At 39.3% G+C, this 22,547-nt stretch overlaps 1 protein-coding gene across 14 annotated transcripts in view; it reads right to left on the reverse strand.

Annotated features, from left to right (window-relative positions):
- The window catches only part of UBE2W (ubiquitin conjugating enzyme E2 W), a 91,611-nt gene that overhangs the window by 25,428 nt on the left and 43,636 nt on the right, over positions 1-22,547 (reverse strand). For 13 of the 14 annotated variants that reach the window (XM_002759002.7, XM_002759003.7, XM_078352648.1 and 10 more), the window contains 2 exons: positions 14,773-14,864; positions 8,266-8,368 (listed from right to left, as the gene is read on the reverse strand). In XM_002759002.7, coding sequence (XP_002759048.1) covers positions 8,266-8,368; positions 14,773-14,864 — 195 coding nt within the window. Of the gene's footprint in view, positions 1-8,265; positions 8,369-14,772; positions 14,865-15,413; positions 15,576-22,547 lie in introns of those variants that run through there. The other variant, XM_008982789.6, reaches the window with a different exon arrangement.

Genomic DNA, 22,547 nt, shown 5'->3' on the forward strand with positions numbered 1-22,547 from the left:
ATGAGCAGTACGAAACAATATAATTATAAAAGCCAATCTACAATATGGATACCAACGTTTTTCCAGGGACAGTATGAGGAAAATGTGTTCTCTGATTACAATTATAAGCAAATGATAGTACTTAATGTTTAACTACATAAACTGACCATACAAGCAATGAGTTTATTGTTGTAATGGAAACTAAATCAGATATTTAATTATGTATAACATATGATATGGGTAGTCTACCATAAATGGCAGGTATTTGACAAAAATGATTGAAGATTGGAATTTTAGCATAGCTTTCAATCCAATTTTCTCTTTTTAGTCCTCTCATATATATCAGCAAGCATCCATAAGTGTTCCCTGATACTCTGTAATGACCATTACCATGCAACTATAGATGTACTGCAAAGACAAAATTATTGGGCACAATGAAACTAAACTTGGATTGCCTTGGATGGTAATCATTCTCTTATACTCTGTGTTCTCTCAGCCTACCAGTCTAATCCTCTGTCTTCCTTCTCCTTGACCCCCAAGTCTTCAGTGAATAGGGTTCACTGTTCACCTTCTTTCTGGGGGCCAAAGATGCTTGACAATTTAAGGCAATAAAAATTGTTACTCAGAGACTTTGGAAAGCTTGAACATCACCTCATGAAAGAGGATGGAAAATCAGACCAGGAAAAAAAGACAAGATGAGGACATCATGAAAATAGTTCTCGATCTCTTCAATAAATGAATTTTGAGCAACAGAAAAGGGTCTGTGGTAAGGGGGCATAAACAGGAGAGGGTTAAAGCTTTATAATCAAGACAATTGTACTTCCAGCACCACTCTTAGTATCAAAAGGGCTTCAAATAAAAGAGACACTGTTCCCTTCCCTCTAAAATAAGTATTTACCCTACTTCTAAAATACTGAAAATTTTCTCACCAAATAGTTAAAAATCTCAAAAACAATAACCCTGTGTAACTGGGAGGTTTAAAGGTAGGATAAATCAGCTGCTGTGACTCACGCCTGTAATCCCAGCACTTTGGGAGGCTGAGGCAGGTGGATCACTTGAGGTCAGGAGTTCCAGACAAGCCTGGCCAACATGGTAAAACATCATCTCTCCTAAAAATACAAAAATTAAATGAGTGTTGTGGTGCATGCCTATAACCCCAGCTGCTCAGGTGGCTGAGGCAGGAGAATCATTTGAACCCAGGAGGTGGAGGTTCCAGTGAGCAGAGATCATGCTACTGCACTCCAGCCTGAGTGACACAGTGAGACCTTGTCTCAATAAAAAATAAGTAAAGGTGACATAGATGTATTTCAGATTTGTTCAACTCAAATAGAATGTTTTAACAGAAAAAAAGGGTATAACTATTGGACATGTAAAGTAATAGAAGAATGTTATCTTGGATGTAGACACAAAAAATAGTAGTGTCAAGATACTAAGCTTGTGGACTTCAGTTGTTTTTTTTTTTTTTTTTTTTTTGGTTTGGTTTGGTTTTTGAGATGGAGTCTCACTCTATTGCCCAGGCTGGAATGCAGTGGTGTGATCTTGGCTCACTGCAACCTCCACCTCCTAGGTTTAAGCAATTCTCCTGCCTCAGCCTCTGAGTAGCTGGGACTACAGGTGCATACCACCACGCCTAGCTAATTTTTGCATTTTTAGTAGGGGTTTCCCTGTGTTGGCCAGGCTAGTCTCAAACTCCTGACCTCAAGTTATCTGCCCTCCTTGGCCTCCCAAAGTGCTGGGATTACACCCATGAGCCATCATACTCAGCTGTGCACTTCAGAGTTTTGATGGAGATGGGCCATTCCTCCTAATACCAATGAGAGAAACGTCAAGCTTCTTTCACACTGCAAGACCCTTTTTGATGAGCCGCAAAATATCATTCCACTCTCTTCTCCTGCTGTAATCCCCACATGTATCGACACATGAAACTACAACAGCTAATATGCTCACAAATCTGAAGAGGCCAAGTCCTTTCACACCTTGCCCTGTATTTTTCACATAAACTCTTTGTCCTTTAAGGCCCAGTTCAACCTTGGTTGTTTTCCCTTTTGCTCCCAAAGCATACAATTCAAACATCAGTTAACTGTCTATACATCTGTATACACCAAAAATCATGGAGTCTTCCTTGACTCTTCTCCCTCAGTTATACTCCAAATTAATCCATAAGCAAATCCTGTTGATTCAACCATTAAAACAGATCCAAAATATGACCACCTTCCAAAAAGTCCACTTCTACCCTTCTGGTGCAAGTCACCATCATCTCTCACCTGCGTTACTGTAATGTTCCATCTCATCTCCTTGCACCTTTAATGCCCTGAACAGTTTTTATGCCACACACAACAGCCAGACTGTTCTTTTTAACTTTAAATAGGATTACATTGTTCCTCTGATCGAAATCTTCCAAAGGCTTCCTCATCTCACTAAGAGTAACAAGTCAAAATTCTTCCAATGGGCTGTAAATGTCCTATGCAATCTGTGATGACCCCTCCAGTCAAAATGATCTCTCTGACCGATACAGTTTAGATGTCTGTCATGTCCAAATCTCATGTTGAAATGTAACCCCCAATGTTGGAGGTGTGGGAGGTGTTTGTGGCACTGGGATGGATGCTCTTATGAATGACTTGGTGATGTCCTCAACAGTGAATGATTTCTCTTGAGATCTGGTTGTTTAAAAGTATGTGGCACCTTGCCACTGACTCTTGCTCTCACACTCACCATGGGAGACACCTGCTCCTTCTATATCTTCTGCCATGACGGTAAGTTTCCTGAGGCCATCACCAGAAGATGGCAACACTATGCTTTTGTACAGCCTGCACAACTATATAAATCTCTTTTCTTTATAAACTACCCAGTCTCGGGTATTTCTTTATAGCAGTGCAAAAATGGCCTAATACACTGACCTAGGCCTTACATTGCCCTTCCTGTTTATACACTACTCCAGGGACCCATCCTGAATGTTCCAGATTTCGAGCCTTTGTATTTTGTCTTCACTTGTTCTCTCAACTCTTTCAAATGGCTTACTCCTGCACATCTTTCAGATCTCTCCTCCAGTGTCACCTTCTCACTGAAGTCTTTCCAACAACTATCCAATATTTCAATACCCTCATCCCCCGCACCATCTTCCACACTATATGTATTTAACTCATTGCTTACTGTCTCTTCCCACAAGAATGCAAACTCCACATAAGCAGGATTTTTGTTGTTTTTTCAGTTTTGGTTATCACGGAATCACCGGCACCCAGCACAGCGTCTGTCTCATGATACGTGCTCAAGAAATACAGAATAAGTATTTACCTATCCAAATACTAAACAGATTATAGACTGTTTAAAGGCAGGCCCAATGCCTTTTAAATCTCTGTATTCTCTCCCCTCTCTGAGGAAGAAACAGTATTTGATGTCAAATAAATGCCCAATACATGTTGAATTAACCAACGATTTCGCTGTATCCTAAGAAAACAGAATATATACATTGATATTTTCTGTATGGCTGACAGTAAATGTACATTAGTGGCAAGCAGTGATGAAAAGATGCCTCATCTCTGTTTCCATATTAACTGACAAATTATTTCTTATTATTCTTTCTTTTAAGGCAAATGACTGAGCCAAACATTTTAGAAAAGTGACTTTTTCATTGTAAGGCAGGACACAATATGAGATATTAATACAACTGGGAAGAGGAAAAACACAACAAACCATAATGGTGTGTAACAGTCTTATAGATCTCATTTACAGGTACAAAAGCAGTATTTTCACAACGAGATTAATCTATTCTAGAAATACTTCCCAAATTCTACTCTTGTAACTAGTGATAAACTCAGTATTGCTCATGTCATTGAAAGGTGAAAGACTTCCTTTTCTTTCTTTTTTAGAGATGGGGTCGCCCTACACTGCCCAGGCTGGTCTCAAACGCCTGGGCTTAAGTGATCCAGCTGCCTCATCCTCTCAAAGTGCCTGGACTACAGGCATGAGCTACCCACACCTAGCCAGAAAGATGAAAGACTAATTTATCTAACAAATGCTAATGCTACAGAGTTTCATCAAATAAAATTGTGGGAGAATTTTTTTTTTTTTGAGACGGAGTTTCGCTCTTGTTACCCAGGCTGGAGTGCAATGGCGCGTTCTCGGCTCACCGCAACCTCCACCTCCTGGGTTCAGGCAATTCTCCTGCCTCAGCCTCCTGAGTGGCTGGGATTACAGGCATGCATCACCATGCCCAGCCATTTTTTTGTATTTTTAGTAGAGACGGGGTTTCACCATGTTGACCAGGATGGTCTCGATCTCTTGACCTCGTGATCCACCCTCCTCGGCCTCCCAAAGTGCTGGGATTATAGGTGTGAGCCACCGCGCCCAGCCCTGTGGGGGAATTTTACTGCCCTGGAAGACTGATTCCAGTTGCTTTCCCAGGGCAGTGGATCTCTGGAAAATTTCAGTTATTGGAAAAATCTTGATGTCTATAAGCACATCAAGCATTGATGTTTGACCCATTATAATTATGTTAAAACCATATAGATTATGTATAAATACATTTTTAAAAATTTTAAAGTATTGCTGGCCTCAGAGTAGTTTTGTTATTTTCCTAATCAATGGATATTAGAATATATAGCCTCTATGCCATGAGAGGGACTAACAGAATTAACTGATACTAAAAAAGGAATCCTCACTGGGCCTGCCTATGATCCCAGTACTGTGACAGGCCAAGGCAGGTGGATCACTTGAGGACAGGAGTTCGAGACCAGCCCAGTCAACATGGAGAAACCTTTTCTCTACCAAAAATACAAAAAAATTAGCCGGGCATGGTAGTACATGCCTATAGATGCAGCTACTCAGAGAGGCTGAGGTGGAGGGAGGATGGCTTGAGCCCAGGAGGCAGAGGTTGTGGTGAGCTGAGATCATGCCACTTCACTCTAACCTGGGCAACAGTGAGACTTTGTCTCAAAAAAATAAATACACAAATAAATAAAAACAAAAAAAACCAGCTAGGCATGGTGGCACATGGCTGTAGCCCCTGCTACTCTGGAGGCTGAGGTGGAAGACCACTTGAACCCAGAAGCTGGAGGCTGCAGTGAGCTATGATTATACCACAGCATAGGTAGGTTACTTTTTTTGATCTGCCCCATCAAAAAAAGTGAATTTAAAAAGGAATCCTCATATTTCAAAAAGGGTGAAAATAATTGGCCTAGAGCTTTCAAAGGTATCATTTATTCCACATATAATCTTTGACTTTGAGAAAAAATAACTACATAGATAAGTAGGCATTTTTTCCACAATGGTACTTGCATCTAATTGGCAGTATGGTAAAGGAGGAAAGAAAAGACTTGGGTTTGGGTCTTGACTGTTCTATTAACTAGCTATTAAAACATGAACAAGCTTCAATTTCTTCACATATAAAATGAGGATGAGTTTACCTCCCCTGACCACATCATTAAAAGATATTAGAAGACAAAATCAGAATGGAAGTTAAATTATAAAGTATTATAAAAATATTGCCATACAGAATGCATGGAGGTACAAAAAAAGTTAAGTTTGGATGTGACTACACAGGGGCTTGAATGCCAGGCTAAAAACTTGATTCCATAGGAAATAAAAACCATTAGGAGGTTTTACTGTCAACGGGTGGGGAATTCTGGGGAATGTGGGGTGAGACAGTGCTGTGGAAGTGAAGTGGGGGTGGGGGGTGTAGTGTGGTATATAACCAATAAGATAACTGTGCCTTCAAAGAAATCTAAGGGCACCATGAAAGGATTCAAAGGAATCCAAAGACCTAAAGGCTACTGTAACTGTTCAATTAAAAGATAAAAACCTGGATTAGGCAGGCACGATGACTCACATATGTAATCCCAGCACTTTGGGAGGCCAAGGAGGTAGGCTTATCGCTTGCACCTGGAAGTTCGAATTAGTCTGGGCAACATGGCAAAACCCCATCTCTACAAAAATTAGCTGGGTATGGTGGTGGCATGCACCTGTAGTCCCAGCTGCTTGGGAGGCTGAGATGGGAGGATCACTTGAGCCCAGGAGGCAAAAGCTGCAGTGAGCCGAGATCGAGATCACACCTCTGTACTCCAACCTGGTGACAAACTGTCTCAAAACAAAACAAACAAAAAAACCGACTACAGCACTGACAGTAAGAAAGGAGTGCGCTGCCTTTCAAATGCAGGAGGGAGGAGTATAGAAAAAGAGAAAAATTTAATACAAAACAGACAGGTGGACAGTAACCCAGAATAAAGAAAAAAAAATTTTTTATTATTGGAAAGATCAAGTTTAGTTGTGTTAAATTAGAGATGTCTGGAGGTACTCAAGTATTTCAACAGGATATGAAATTAAGTCTTAAAAAAAGAGGTGTTCCCAGAACTGTAGTTCTGGGAGTTAGCTGCTTAAGGCGACTGAAGGTGAAGGAAGAGTGAGAAGAGTAACGGAGAGCTGAATAAAGAACCTGGATAATACCAATGTCAAAAGAGCGGGCAGAAATAAAATCAGGGAAGGAGAATAAAATGAATTTGAGGTAGAATGATGGAGAAATTATTACAAATGCTTGTAACTTACATAAATATTAAAAAAGAAATTCAACATTTTTAGATTTGATTTAGAATTAAATATTAAGGAAAGAGTTTAGAGAACACATTTTTGACTTGGTTTCATGCTTTACAAAAATCTGTAAGCTCCAAGAGTAAGCCTTCCCACACTCCCTAGTCAAAAGCTTCTGAGTTGGTGTGACATAGTCTTCCTTCCCATACCATCAATGAACTTAGTTGAAGGGAGACAAATAGGCTGAAGATGAAAAGGGATTGAGATTCCGTGTCTTCACACATTATAGAAATGATCCTGACCAGCCAGAATGCAATAAGAGAAAGTGATGACAATCTTCTGGAGAGATGTTTGTTTCGACTTTTTATTATAGTCTATAGATGCTTATTATAGACATCTAGAGATAACAATAGCACATACCCTTTCACTTAAAACAATTATCTCTTTACTTATAGCACAATACAATAACTGACTTCTATCTCTTCTCTTACATGACTAAGAAAAGACAAAGCTGTGTTTGGTATATTGTTTAAAGTGGCAATGAAATACCATTTTCCTCTAAATAGTATACTTCAGCATCCAACAAGCTAAATTTTCAGTATCTGGGAAATATTTCAGTTATTTGGTTCTATTTTCCAGAATAGCTCATTAGCTAGCAATACCAGAAGGAGCTGTCATTACACTTACCACTTTAGCCAACAGATATCAAAAGCCTCAAAGTTTAAAAATGAAGTGCTTTGTTATAATAATTCTCTGAAGAATAAGTAATTATAGTAACTCAGTCACCTATCTTACAAAGCCAGAAATCTGCAAGTCATCCTAAAGTCTTCCTTTCTCTAACCTCTGATTAATCATTTACCATATTTAAATAGCTCTCAAAAACATTCCTCTACCACCATTATCCCTTGTCTAAGTATTAAGCTATTAACTAAACTGACTGGGCATAAAAATTATCATAATCAGACTTTGGGTCGATGTTTAGATATTTAACATCTGGTGATGTACTCTGCCCTTCCAGTACTAAGAGGCTGCAAAGACAGCAAGTCAATGCAAAATCAAAGTACTACTTCCAAAGAAAACTTTTCTCTTCACCATGTGATTGATTCTATTATCTGACCAACAGGAAGTGCCTCCAGTTATTCCAAAATGCCAACTTGTCCCATATCCTAGAGCAGTTGTCCCCAATATTGTTGGCACAAGGGACCAGTCTGGTGGAAGACAATTTTTCCATGGATGGAGTGGGGTGTTGGATGATGGTTTTGGATTAAACTGTTCCATCTCAGATCAGGCATTAGATTTTCATAAGGAGCACACTACCTAGATCCCTCACTTCTGTAGTTCACAGTAACGCCTGTACTCCTATGAGAATTTAACACCACTGTTGATCTGACAGGAGGCAAAGCTCAGGCAGTAATGCTGCTCACTTCCTGCCGTGTGGCCCGACTCCTAACAGGCCGTGGACCAGAACCAGTCTGAAGCATGGAGGTTGGGGGGACCCCCGGCCTAGAGGCCTGGTTAGATTTCTATTCCCTTTTCTGCTAGCATTTATGGATAAGAAACAAACAGAATAATTTTAGAAGCACAAATGCAGTAAAGCCCTAATCCCAATGAAGTGTAATGTTCATAATATCTTGCTTATATTACAAATAAGATATTGAAACAGCAAATCCGTCTACATACATATAATTGATTTATATGTTTTTACTTAGTCAGACATCACTGGCATTTAGCTATCTAAAAAAAAAAATTTTAAAGCAAGGCAATTACCTGAGGAGAGTCAAAAGGATATCGACTACTAAATTTAAATAGAAGTTGAAACTTTTCCCCTTCATATAAGGTACCTGGTGCACCTTCCATGTCTACAATCCACCTAGAATAGAGGAAAGGCAAATTAAAAACTTAAGATAATAGAGACTGGGGTAAGGAGGAGAAAAGAGAACACCAACTACTTCCTATATACTAAGCACTGGGACAAGAGTTGTTTATCCATAACAGCACATGCTAGCCTCACAATAACTCTGAGTGTTAATACTCATGACATATCCCTTTCTCTGACACTCAGGGGTTAAATAACCAGATCAAGGTGAGACAGCCAGCAAGACAGAGCCAGGTCTAAAAAAACAAAATAAAAACTCAAACTTAGGTGTGCCAACACCAAAGCCTGTGGTCTTCCTACTTGATTTATACTACCTCATTTTTCCAAAATATCATTTCTACAATGCTAATATTATGTATTTTATATATAATATCAAACTAATCAACTGCTTTTCTGATTATTACTGGTGGAAGCCATGGAGAAGTACGTATAGACAATGACTACAAAGAACTGTAGCTGTCAGACTTATTTTTCTCGTCAGCATTCTACAGAAGATTAACAAGGAAAGGGGAACTAAACTGACATCAGTCCACTTACTCTGAGAGTTAAGCAAAGCTTTGTAGTGCCTTTCCTTTATCTCATACTATGTTTCAATTGTTTAATAAAGCCCAGAATAGATTTCTATGGCATCTATGCAAGCCTACTTTATTTTCACATGTAACAATCATATATATAAATGTGTTTTTATTTTTAGTCTATATACTATTTCTTGCTATTTTAAGATGGGGGAAGAATAAGGGAAAATGACAAGCAAAGATAACGGGGCAGCAGCCAAGCACAGTGGCTCAAGTCTGTAATTCCAGGACTTTGGGAGGCTGAGGTGGATGGATCATGAGGTCAGGAGATCGAGACCATCCTGGCTAACATGAAACCCCATCTCTACTAAAAAAAAAACACAAAAATTAGCTGGGCATGGTAGTGTGCACCTGTATTCCCAGCTACTGAGGAGGCTGAGACAGGACAATCACTTGAACCCGGGAGGCGGGAGCCAAGATTATACCACTACACTCCAGCCTGGGCAACAGAGCAAGACTCCGTTTCAAAAAATAAAAAAAAAAAGGTAACAGGGCAGCATTCGAAGCAAAAGTGAACTGAAGTCATTAACAATGAGTTCCTATTTATAGCTCTGTCACTTACAATTATTGTACACCTAGCCAATTCTCTTGAACTTTTCAGGTATTAAAACTTTCTTGTATTTTAAAACACAAGAAAACAAAATGAAGACAGAAAACACAGTGCTGGGATTCTAGTCATCACCATGTATACCATGAACTTAGGAATATGTAAAATGATAAATACGCCTATTCTCTAAAAGAAATCAGCTACAGTATACAGACTCTTAAGAGCATAGCTATTCATTTTTAGAATGCATGCTGAGTACCATACATGGTAATGAAAGATATGACCACAGACCCGAGAGACAATATTTTATAGTGAAATTAGACAGTTATAACTTAAGTTATACTGAAGTGGCAATTATAGTTAATCTTAACTAGTTGTGTAAGGCCTCTCCAATTTTAACTACCTCAATAATAAAACAGAATATAATTACGTCATAGTGTTGCTGGATAAATAACCCTACATATGTAAAAACCCTAGCACATTCCTGACTCTGAGCCAATGCATGGTAAATTAAATACACGACAAAAGCTGCATACAGAACAAAAAACTATATCTCTCTCTCTCTTTTTTTTTTTTTTTTTTTTTGAGACAGAGTCTCACTCTATTGCCCAGTATGGAGTGCAATGGTGTGATCTGGACTCACTGCAACCTCTGCCTCCTGGGCTCAAGCAATACTCCTTCTTCAGCCTCCCAAGTAGCTGAGATTACAGGCGTGCACTACCACGCCCACCTAATTTTTCTATTTTTAGTAGAGACAGGATTTTGCCAGGTTCCTTAGGCTAGTCTCCAACTCCTGACCTCTTGATCTGCCTGCCTCGGCCTCCCAAAGTGCTGGGATTACAGGCATGAGCCACCATGCCAGGCCCAAAGAAACTCCCCCTTTATATATTAGGTCCTTCATAGTCTTTTAAATTCCTTTTTGATTTTTCCACCCACATCCACTAGGCAGAGTGATATTCCCAAGAAAAATGGTGGTCTTTCATTCTGTTTAAATGGTAATTTTAGGACACTCAACGTAAATTTACATATGACCTATACTAACAAGCACAGCTTTTAAATAAGAGCTAAGCAAGTATCTCATCAATCCTTGTAGTATCTGTATGACAGGTCAAAGACAGCATAACTTCCAAGAGTTTCAGGTACTTTATAATAACTTTTTTTTGAGACAGGGTCTTATTCTGTCACCTAGGCTGGAGTTCTGCGGCACAATCAGGGCTCACTGCAGCCCTGACCTCCTGGGCTCAAGTGACTCCCACTTCAGACTCCTGAGTAGCTGGGAACACAGGCGCACACCACCATGCCCAGTTAACTTCTTAAATTTTTCTTTTTTTTAAGTAGAGATGGGGTCTCCCTATGTTGCCCAGGATGGTCTGGAACTCCTGGGCTCAAGGGATCCTCCTGCCCTGCCTCAGTCTCCCAAAGCATTGAGATTACAGGCATGATCCACCATACCAGGCCTAATAACTTTTTATTAGTTAATAAAGTAAGATATGTTTAGTGTAGAAACTTCAGAAAGGTATAAATAAAAATCACCCAGTGACAACCACTTTGAAAGTTTTTGGGGGTACACTTCATTCTAGTCATTCTGTTTCCTAGCCTCTATGAATGGCAGTCCAGTAGCTGTATTTTGTGCACACTTAAATTACATAAATTTAAACCATCAGGGTTTATGATTCCAATCATGAGCATATGCCCCAGATTAAGAATGTGACGAGACTACATAGGTTGTTCTCTCAATCAGTCTCAGTTCTTTAACACCTGTGAGTACCTAGTGCTCTGTAATTCTAATGTTTAAGCATTAGAATTTTTTATTTCTTCATACATCATGGTTCCTAATCGAAGATACAACCGTCTATTCCACTGTGGAGGAAAAACTGGCTCTGGTGGATTTATTAAAAGAGAATACATACCAATAAGGTCTTACTTAGGGATTTTTCAAAGATAATTATAACTATACAAAATTTTTACCTTACATGCTGACTACAGACTATAACTCAAGTGATGCCATTTTTCACTGCACTGCCTTGACAAATCTTTTCCATATTATTGGTATTTACACCATTGCCAAATTATCCCTAGAATTAGTAATGTTGAAATGAATCTAGTTAGTTCTAAGTCTTTTTCTGTATCTGTTCCTTTTTTAGGATGGTGTGTAGTAGGTCAAATAGGATAGTATTCACATTGTTTAAGGTCTCGATACATGCTACCAAATTGTCTTCCAGAAAGTTAAAAAAATTTTTTTTTTCTTTGAGTTCAAAGTAGGTGTATAGGTCTATAAGGCACATAAGGTATTTTGATACAAGCAAACAATGCATAATAATCCTATCAGTGTAAATGGGACATCCCATCACCTCAAGCAGTTATCCTTTCTGTTACAATCCAATTATACTTTCAGTTATTTGAAAATGAACAATAAATTACTGACTATAGTTACCCTTTTGTGCCATCAAATACTAGAGATCTTATTCATTCTATTTTTTGTACCCATCAGAAGCTTCTTAATGTGCTTTCAACATCCTCTTTATGCATCTTCCACACCCATATCCACATTTCATATACTCTTAACAATCTGGTTCTTTATAAGACTATCTTTATATCCTAGAAGATGGCACAAAGGTAAAACGTATACAGTTCATTTACAGTAAATCATTAAATCATTTTAAAAGAAAAATTCTTACCTGACCGATATCTCTAAATGATAGGATTTACTCTACAACAAAGGTATTGTTGCTTTGGCTGCTATAATTTGTGGCACTACCTGGTAATCCATTAAAATGTTTCTATTTGTAAAAATTTAAAACATTCCTTCAACTTTTTATAAATTGTGTTGTATGGTTTCCCCATCCTCTCAAAAAAGTAAAGGATGAAAGAGGAAGTAATTTCATTATTATCAGTTTCCTTGAGAGCTATAGAGACAGCTAATACAGAGACTTGGGATACTCTGAGGTAGGCTAATAAAAGGAGTGAGGAAAAAGATTAAAATGGGACATAATCTGCATCAGGAAGAAAAAAGTGTCAGTTTCATTTGAATAATAATATGCAACACAGCTGGGTGCAGTGGCTCATGCCTATAATCTCAGCACTTTGGAAGGCTGAGGCAGGAGATCACCTGAGGTCAAGAGTTCGAGACCAGCCTGAACAACATGGAGAAACCCAGTCTCTACTAAAAATACAAAAATTAGCCAGGTGTGGTGGCACATGCCTGTAATCCCAGCTACTCGGGAGGGAGGCTGAGGCAGGAGAATCACTAAAACCCAGGAGGCAGGGGTTGCACTGAGCCAAGATGGCGCCATGGCATTCCAGCCTGGGCAACAAGAGCAAAATTGTCTCAATAATAATAATAATAATATGCAACAAATGCCACTCTAAACGTATGCTCCATTTTTGGTTGTTTTAGAATAAGAGTTTCATATTTTCTATGTATTATATAAACAAAAAAATCAGTTTAAAACTCAACAGTTTTTTTTTTTGTTTTGAGATGGAGTCTCACTCTGTCACCAGGCACCAGGCTGGAGTGCAGTGGTGAGAACTTGGCTCACTGCACCCTCCACCTCCTGGGTTCAAGCAATTCTCCTGCCTCAGCCTCCCAACTAGCTGGGACTACAGGCGCGTGCCAACATGCCCAGTTAATTTTTGTATTTTTAGTAGAGATGGGGTTTCACCATGTTGGCCAGTATGGTCTTGATCTCTTGACCTCGTGATCTGCCCGCCTCACCCTCCCAAAGTGCTGGGGTTACAGGCATGAGCCACTGTGCCAGGCCAAACTCAACAATATTTTTAAATGATTGTTACAGAACTAAAGATATGTATTACCTTTTTTTCAAAAGAGTCTATACATCTATTCATAATATTCTTGAATGTTTTTAAAGCTTTGACTCCTATCTTAGGTATAAATACCAATGTCAAAAGTACCCAGAACTGTTTCCTCTGCAAGTTATATGACTTTTGGTCACTTATACTCCCTGGACCTAGAGTACACTAAATATTTGAATTCGCTCATTGTCCTATAAGTTGGTTTATAGTCAATTTTTACCTTATTGGCTACTTTTCTTTTTAGAGTTTTTTCTTAGTGAAGGATAAATTATTTTAGATTTCTCCACAATTTCAGAACATTTACAAAATTATTACAAAATTACTAACAAAATTATTAAATAAAAAAGATAAGGAGACTGAGGCGGGCGGATCACCTGAGGTCGGGAGTTCAAGACCAACCTGACCAACAAGGTGAAATCCTGTCTTAAAAAAAAAAAAAAGACGATAAGGACTGATTATACTGATTGTTGAGATCTTAAGATGATACCATTAATAACATTTCAGACTCAGATGTTCATTTTTCAGAGAGGCAACCCCCTCTACTTTTCTTGATGTATCTGGGAAGGGCTTTCTGCTTCACTCCCAAGTAAGGACCTGAATTAGAATACTTCTGTGTCCCCTCCTATCCCTCACTTTCTTTTTCATTCTCATGGCATAGATTTTTATATATTCAATGACACTGCTAAGAGTCACACTTTCTCTTAGTTGCCCTTCTGTAAAGGATGCAATTAATGTTTTTAGGGCATGGGATATCTCTTGACTATTACTTTCTTCATATCCCTAAATCGATACATATTTTTAATTTGATAAACATCCTCACACCAAACGGTTCTTTAATATTATAGATGAGAATCACTTCATAAACAAAGTCAGACAAAAACACTGAAATGCTACTCAGTTAAACAAAACTTTTTACAAATTTACCAAAGAGGTAGGGCGTGGTGGCTCCCAACACTTTGGGAGGGTGAGGTGGGCGGACCACAAGGTCAAGAGATGGAGATCATCCTGGCCAACATTATGAAACCCTGTCTCTACTAAAAATACAAAATATTAGTTGGGCATGGTGGCACGTGCCTGTAGACCCAGCTACCCGGGAGGCTGAAGCAGGAGGATCTCTTGAACCCAGGAGGCAGAGGTTGCAGTAAGCCAAGACAGGGCCACTGCACTCCTGCCTGGCAATAGAGCAAGATTCTGCCTCAAAAAAAAAAAAAAAGAAAAGAAAAGAAAAAGAAATTTTAAAAATTTACCAAAGATAGTTAAAAAAAGCTTTACAAATTATGCAATAATGTGTATAATATGATACTGATTATATATATAAATGCATAGAATAAGAGCTGTTTACTGTATTTACCTCGGTGAAAGAGAGTAAAATGAAATGTGAAAATAATTTTGTAATTTTAAAAAGTAGGTGAACATTCATACATTATCGATAACAAAGAGCAGTTTAAAAACTAAATACTTACTGTGTAATTGAATTCTGAACACTCTTTTCATTTAAAGTCATCCCAGGTGGTGGGTCATTTTGCAAAGCCAACAGTTCTTTCTGTAGTCGTTTCTAGAAAAGAAAATGAATAGTAATTTGTCCCTTTTTTTTATTTTGAGACTGTGTTACCCAGCTTGGAATGTAGTAGTGTGATCACAGCTCACCACATCCTCAAACTCCTGGGCTCAAGGAATCCTCCCACCTCAGTCTCCCAAGTAGCTTGAGACTATAGGTATACACCACAATGCCCAGCTAATTTTTTTTTGGTAGAGACAGGGGTTTCACTTTGTTGCTTGGGTTGGTACTGAACTCCTTAAGCGATTTTCCCAACCTCAGCTTCCCTAAGTGCTGAGGTTACAGGTGTGAGCTACCACACTTGACCTGTTTTAAAAACATCCTTCCAGTTATCCTTGATAATATCCTTCTTCAATCTGAAATTATTGATTAAATTTCCTCCAAACGTCCATATCTTTCCCCTTTACTAGTCCCTTATATATTCTGTATACCTATTGCTCAAAATTTGAATAGCCTGTCCTATAATTCACAATCTATTGTCAAACTATTTCAACACTGGAGCTTCCAGGCAGCTGAACATGAGGAGCTTCCTGGAGGGTGGCACACCTGGAAAGGACATGAAAGCTCCACATTTCTTCCCTCATGCATCTCTTCATCTGTATGCATTATAATATTCATTACTAAAAACCAGTAAATACATCCATGACAGTAATAGCAGTTCAGGCAGCAGCCAGCAGAGCCTCAAGAGCACAGCCAAATGGGTAGCTTTCCTGGAGAATCTGCTGGAAGACTTAGAAGGCATGAAAAGATTTAGGGAATTTAAAAATAAAAATATAAATGAAGAAAATATTTTGTTTTGGTTAGCATACGAAAATTTTTTTAATGCATGATAAGCAGATGCAGGAAAAGGCAAAGGAGGTCTACATGACCTTTCTGTCCAGTAAAAAAGTCAGTCTTCGCTCAATTAAAGGATCTTGGAAGAACCACATCCTCTGATGTTCCAGGAACTCCAGACTGGATCTTCAATCTCATGAGGTACAACAGCTACAATTTCTTCTTAAAGTTTGACTAGATTTCTGTTGTTTATTTTTTAAGAGACAGGCCTCACTCTGTCACTCAGGCTGGCATGCAGTGGCATGATCGCAGCTCACTGCAGCCTAGAACTTCTGGGCTCCAGCCATCTTTCTGCCTCAGTCTCCCGAGCAGCTAGGACTACAGGTGTGCAATACCATGCTTGGCTAATTAAAAACAATTTTTTTGTAGAGACAGGGTCTCACTATGTTGCACAGGCTGGTCTTGAACTCCTGGCCTCAAGTGATCCTTCCACCCTGGCCTCTCAAAGTTCTCGGATTACAGGTGTGAGCCACTGTGCTGGCCCTGATTTGCTTTTAAAATACAAGCAAACTGCAAAAGAGGAGAAAGTTCCGCCTGATGCTTAAACTACAAGTAGAAAAGCTTCTAGAATTTTTAACACGAGTTCCCAAAGACTGGCAGATTTATGAAGGAAACAAGTAGGCTGCATGTGGTGGCTCATGAAGATAATCTCAGCATTTCAGGAGGGAGAGGCGGAAAAACTGCTTGAACCCAAGAGTCTGAGACCAGCTTTGGCAACATAGTGAGACCCTGTCTCTATTTAAAAAAAAAAAAAAATTAGCCAGGCATAAGGGCATGCACCTGTACTCCCAGCTGCTTCAGAGGATAATGCAAAAGGATCTTTTGAGCCCAGGAAGCCAAGGCTGCAGTGAACTGTAGTTGTACCACTGCACTACAGCCTAAGTTAGAGAATGAGATTCTGTCTCAAAAATAAGAAAAATAATAATAATAAAAAGCAAAAAACCTTACAATTGCCTTGTTATGTACAAAAACTGAAAGGAACAAAACTCTTCAATGGGATTTGTGTATTAACTGCTTGACCAGTTAAGCTTTGCACAATGGCTAATCCTACATTTAAAAAAATCGCTTTGAAGTTTCAGTTCACAAAACAATTTCCTCCACAATGGAAAAAATATTTCAACACTGATGCTAAAGTAGTTTAAAAAAAAATTTTCAACAATAAAGCAGTTATGAAGAATAGCCAGTTATCAAGACTTCATAGCTACTATACTGAGGTTATAGGTTGAGTAACCCTTATCTGAACTGCTTGTGGCCAGAATTGTTTCAGATTTACTGGATGAGCATCTCAAATGTGAAAACCCAAAATCTGAAATACTCCAGTGAACATTCCCTTTGAGTGTCATGTTGCTACTCAAAATGTTTCAGATTTCAGAGCATTTCACATTTCAGATTGGGGATGCTCAACCTGTGTAAGATCTTAACAGCTTGGGTTAAAAGTGCTTACAAGGGCTGGGCATGGTGGCTCAGGACTGTAATCCCAGCACTTGGGGAGGCTGAGGCTGGCGGATCAGGAGGTCGAGAGATGGAGACTATCCTGACCAACATGGTGAAACCCCATCTCCACTAAAAAATACAAAAATTAGCTGGGCATGGTGGTGCAAGCTTGTAGTCCTAGCTACTGGGGAGGCTGAAGCGGAAGAATCATTTGAACCGGGAGCCAGAGGTTGCAGTGAGCAGAGATTGTACCACTGCACTCCAGCTTGGCGTCAGAGCGAGATTTTGTCTCAAAAAAAAAAAAAAAGTGCTTAGAAGTTTTAGCAGTGCTTCGTTTGCTGCTTTCTAATTATAAAAGCCACAGTTCTCCATAATGCTTAAAGAGCCATTTCACAGACAAGCTTTCCAGAGAAGTTCTAAAAGTAACCCTTTACGCAAAAAGCCTTTTGAAAATGTTAGACTTTGTGAGGAGAATCAAATCAGAAGAAAAAAAGAAAAGAAAATATTAATAAAATGTTAAAAGATTCTATATATATAATTAAAAAAATTTTAAGTAATTTAAATCTATAATCCATTTGTTTTCTTAAATAGGATCACCTGCACATGGTTTAATATTTCAAGGTTATTGTTATGAATACCATTTATAGAACATCATAATACAACATATTATGATCTGAGATATGTTGAGGTTTTCTTCCTGCATACTAGGTAACCTAAAATGGCTATGTATTTTGCATACTTATTTGTACAGCTTTTTATTGTATGCCTCTTCCCTTGTTATCATCAGTGGCCATTCTTTTTCAGTGTAGAACAAGGCAAAAACAAAACAAAACAAACAAAAAACACAGTAGTCCCTAATTTATGAATTATAAAACAACCAAATAAACAATGTTATTAAAATTGCATGCAAGATTATAAAGATCTTACTATGTCTTTTCTTTTTTTTTCAGAGATAGGGTCTCACTAAGTTGCCCAGGCTGGAGAGCACAGGCACAATACCACTAGTGATTGGCATGGGAGTTTTGACCTGCTCCGTTTCCGAACTGGGTGATTCACTACTCCTGAGGCAACCTGGTGGTCCCTCACTCCAGGGAGGTCACCATAATGATGCCGAACTCAGTGTGGACACCCAATCAGCATAGCACATTACAGCCCAGAATTCCTGAGTTCAAGTGATCCTTCTGCTGCAGCTTCCCAAGTAGCTGGTACTACCACCACTGCACCCAGCTTAAGTCTTTTCTTAAAGTGAAGAAGACAAGTATGGATACTTGTTCATTACTTACGAGTTCTCTGCTTAAAAAGTGGTTCCTTCAGGCTGGGCGCAGTGGCTCATGCCTGTAATACCAGCACTTTGGGAGGCCAAGACAGGCAGATCACCGGTGGTCGGGAGTTCGAGACCAGACTGACCAACATGGATAAACTCCGTCTCTACTAAAAATGCAAAAATTAGCTGGGCACGGTAACGCATACCTGTAGTCCCAGCTACTTGGGAGGCTGAGGCAGAAGAACTGCTTGAACCCAGGAGGCAGAGGTTGCTGTGAGCCGAGATCATGCCATTGTATTCCAGCCTGGGCAACATGAGTGAAACTCCATCTCAAAAAAAACGTGGTTTCTTCTTTTTTTGAACAGTGAAATACTACTATCAGTATGGTAATGTATCTAGGTCTTTTCAATTTATGACACTTTAAATAAGCTTAGCCATCCAACACCACTACAGATAAAAAACTCTGTTGTGAATCGCTGTAATAGTCTTTAAATTTGCTTAATTTGTTTTGAATAAAGACAGACAAATTTATGGCAAATTTCTATGTTAGAATAAGGTTTTCATTATTTTCTACTGATATTAACAAATGAGGGTTCTGTGATCAAGCATATTTTTTTAAAAACTGGGTCAAATAAGAATTGGCCTCTTCAACAGAACTTTTCAAATACTAACTTGTACAGTGATTGTCCAAAGGGAGAAAGATGACATAAAGAGGTTTCTAAAAATAGCTGGGCACAGTGATGCATACCTGTAGTCCCAGCTACTCAAGGGACTGAGGCAGGAGAATTGCTTGAGCATCAAAGTTGAAGTCCAGCCTGGGCAATATAGCAAGAACTTGCCTCTAATAAAATTAAACAAGGCCAGGCATGGTGGCTCAAGCCTGTAATTCCAGCACTCTGGGAGACTGCACTGCAACCTAGGCTACAGAGTGAAACTCCATCTCAATAAAATAAACAAAAAACACAACAACAACAACAACAACAAAGGAGGTTTCCAAAGATAACAGAAGAATCAATCTGCATAGCTACCAAGCAAAACACAAGAAAACAAAAGCAAACTAAAAAAGTGCTTTATTGGTATCATTATCCCTGATCTCCTGAACATAATGGTGAAGTCTCCCCACCCTTAGACTTCTTACATAGCCACAAAGAAATGGGTCTGCGGTAGCCAACCAGGAGAATTCCCAATGAACTGTAAAGGTCCTAGCAGTCACACCCTTGTGTACTTCCCTCCCAATGAAATACAACAGAAATAGTATGTCACTCCCAAGATTAGATTATTTTTAAAACTATGGTTTCAGTCTTGGTAATTATCACTTGCTCTGAAGGAATCAAGCTATCATGCTAAGAGCCTAATTTAGAGGCCTTCCACAGTGAGGAACTGAAACCTCCTACCAAGAACCATGTGAGTCATTTGTAAGCAGATCCTTCAAGTCAAGCTTTCAAGATGACTACTGCCCTGGCCAGTATCTTACCTGCAAACTCAAGAGGGACACTAAGCCAGAACCAACCAGCTATGCCTCTCTGATTCCTGACCCTTGAAACTGTGAGATAACATTTGTTGCTTTAAATCGCTAAGTTTAAGGGTTTGTTATGCACTGCAAAACACTTACCTATCACTATAGATAATACAGGACCACTGCTCCATCCTCCCCTCCATCCCAGAAAAGACTGTCATCTGCTTCCTCATCAATATAACTAAGTCACAATCTAAGACATTCACTGGATCATGTTTTTTTACTGAGGGGGTGGAGTTACATTAAAAAAAAGACAATTCATGCCAGCCCCCAGCCATCTTAGCTACTAGGCAATAAACTGCCTTGCATATTTACATCCTTTGCAATAGAGAGAGATCAGCCAGCATTTGGGGAGTTAAATGAGTACATACATTCATAAAAAAAAACACAAAAAACGTTTTTTAAAAAGATACAAAGAGTGGAAGGTCAAAGTGTAGGATCTATTTTGCAGGTTCATAAAAACAGAGAATTCACCCTTAGGTGTATCCTTCCGAGAAAAATAGTGCATTAGACAGGGAAGGAAAAATCCTTAAGTCATGATTCTAAGAAACTAGTTCTAAGTTTCCCGAATGTGGACATAGAAGAGCTGAAGAAAAGTATTTAAAAAGTCGTGGCCGGGCACAGTGGCTCACGCCTGTAATCCCAGCACTTTGGGACGCCGAGGCGGGTGGATCACGAGGTCAAGATATCCAGACCATCCTGATCAACGTGGTGAAACCCCGTCTCTACTAAAGATACAAAAAATTAGCTGGGCATGGTGGAGCGTGCCTGTAATCCCAGCTACTCAGGAGGCTGAGGCAGGAGAATTGCTTGAACCCAGGAGGCGGAGGTTGCAGTAAGCCGAGATCGCGCCATTGCACTCCAGCCTGGGTAACTAAGAGCGAAACTCCGTCTCAAAAAAAATAAAAAGTCGCAATGTAAAGACAAATGAAAACTCACATTTTGTGTGTAAATATGAAGAACTAGTTCTTTTATTTATAAAAGGTCTTCTATATGACCTTTTAAAAGTCATATAATCCAGAAAGCTGTAAGCACATGAGGCTGCATTCACCATACAAATGAAGACAAAATGTTAACAAATTTGATAAGAAACAGTAGTATTTAGGACAAAACACTAGCTAAAGCAATGACACACCACTGGCTTATAAAACTATCGTGGCAATACTGGCCTGCTTTCCTAGGCGGTAGGGAAAATGGCAACTACAGACTGAGATAACTACAAAATGGAAAATAACTGCAGAACTAAAGCAACAGAAACACCCAGAAACCATGGGCGGAAAAAGGGAAGAGGACATGAAAAATTAGTGTTCAAGTAGTTCATAGCCAAATGTTACCCTTGCCTGTCCCTCAATTGGTGAGGTAAAGGAAAATTAATCCCAAATATATTACAAATATACCACCATCCTCTAAATCTAAGACACACAATCAATTGTAAGATGTATCATTATTTTATGTAACATCAGGAAAGAAAAACTGCTGCCAATTAAAAAATGACACACTATCAATAATACATATCCTAGTTTGAAAGGTGTTAAAATATGGAAAAAATGCATTTAAAAAAATCAAGTCGGTAAGGTGGAATGGCTCATGCCTGTAATCCCGGCACTTTGGGAGGCCAAGACAGGAGGATCACTTGAGGTCAGGAGTTCGAGATCAGCCTGGCCAACACAGTGAAACCCTGTCTGTACCAAAAATATAAAAATTAGTCAGGCGTGGTGGCACGTACCTGTAATCCCAGCTACTCAGGAGTCTGAGACAGGAGAATCACTTGAACCCAGGAGACGGAGGTTGCAATGAGCCAAGATCGTGCCACTGCAATCCAGCTTGGGCAACAGAGTGAGACTCCTGTCTTTAAGAAAAAAAAAAAAAAGGCTGGGGATGGTGGCTCACACCTGTAATCCCAGCACTTTGGGAGGCCGAAGCAGGCAGATCACCTGAGGTCATAAGTTCAAGACCAGCCTGACCAACATGGAGAAACCCTGTATCTGCTAAAAATAGAAAATTAGCTGGGCATGATGGCACATGCCTGTAATCCCAGCTACTCAGAAGTCTGAGGAAGGTGAATCGCTTGAACCCAGGAGGCGGAGGTTGCAGTGAGCTGAGATTGCGCCACTGCATTCCAGCCTGGGCAACAAGAGTGAAACTCCGTCTCAAAAAAAAACAAAAACTGAAGTGGTATTAAAGAGTTTAATTTCCCTAAGTCTACAGTACCAGAACTACTTGAAAAATAAAACTTTATCAATTGTGTTTCTGAGTAAATTTTTTTTTTTTTTTTTTTTTTTGACAGAGTCTCACTCTGTCACCAAAGCTGGAGTGCAGGATCTCGGCTCACCGCAACTTCCGCCTCCTGGGTTCAAGCAATTCTCCTGCCTCAGCCTCCTGAATAGATGGGATTACAGGCGCATGCCAACACATCTGGCTAATTTTTGTATTTTTAGTAGAGACAGGGTTTCACCATATTCATCACACTGGTCTCGAACTCCTGACCTTGTGATCTACACACCTCGGCCTCCCAAAGTGCTGGGATTTTACAGGCATGAGCCATTGTGCCCGGCCAAGTAAATTTTTTTAAATGATTTAAAAGTATATACTTTGTAAAGATGGGTTTTAGCCATGTTGCCCTGGCTGGTCT

Source organism: Callithrix jacchus, chromosome 16, assembly GCF_049354715.1.
Source record: "Callithrix jacchus isolate 240 chromosome 16, calJac240_pri, whole genome shotgun sequence".
NCBI lineage: Eukaryota > Metazoa > Chordata > Mammalia > Primates > Cebidae > Callithrix > Callithrix jacchus.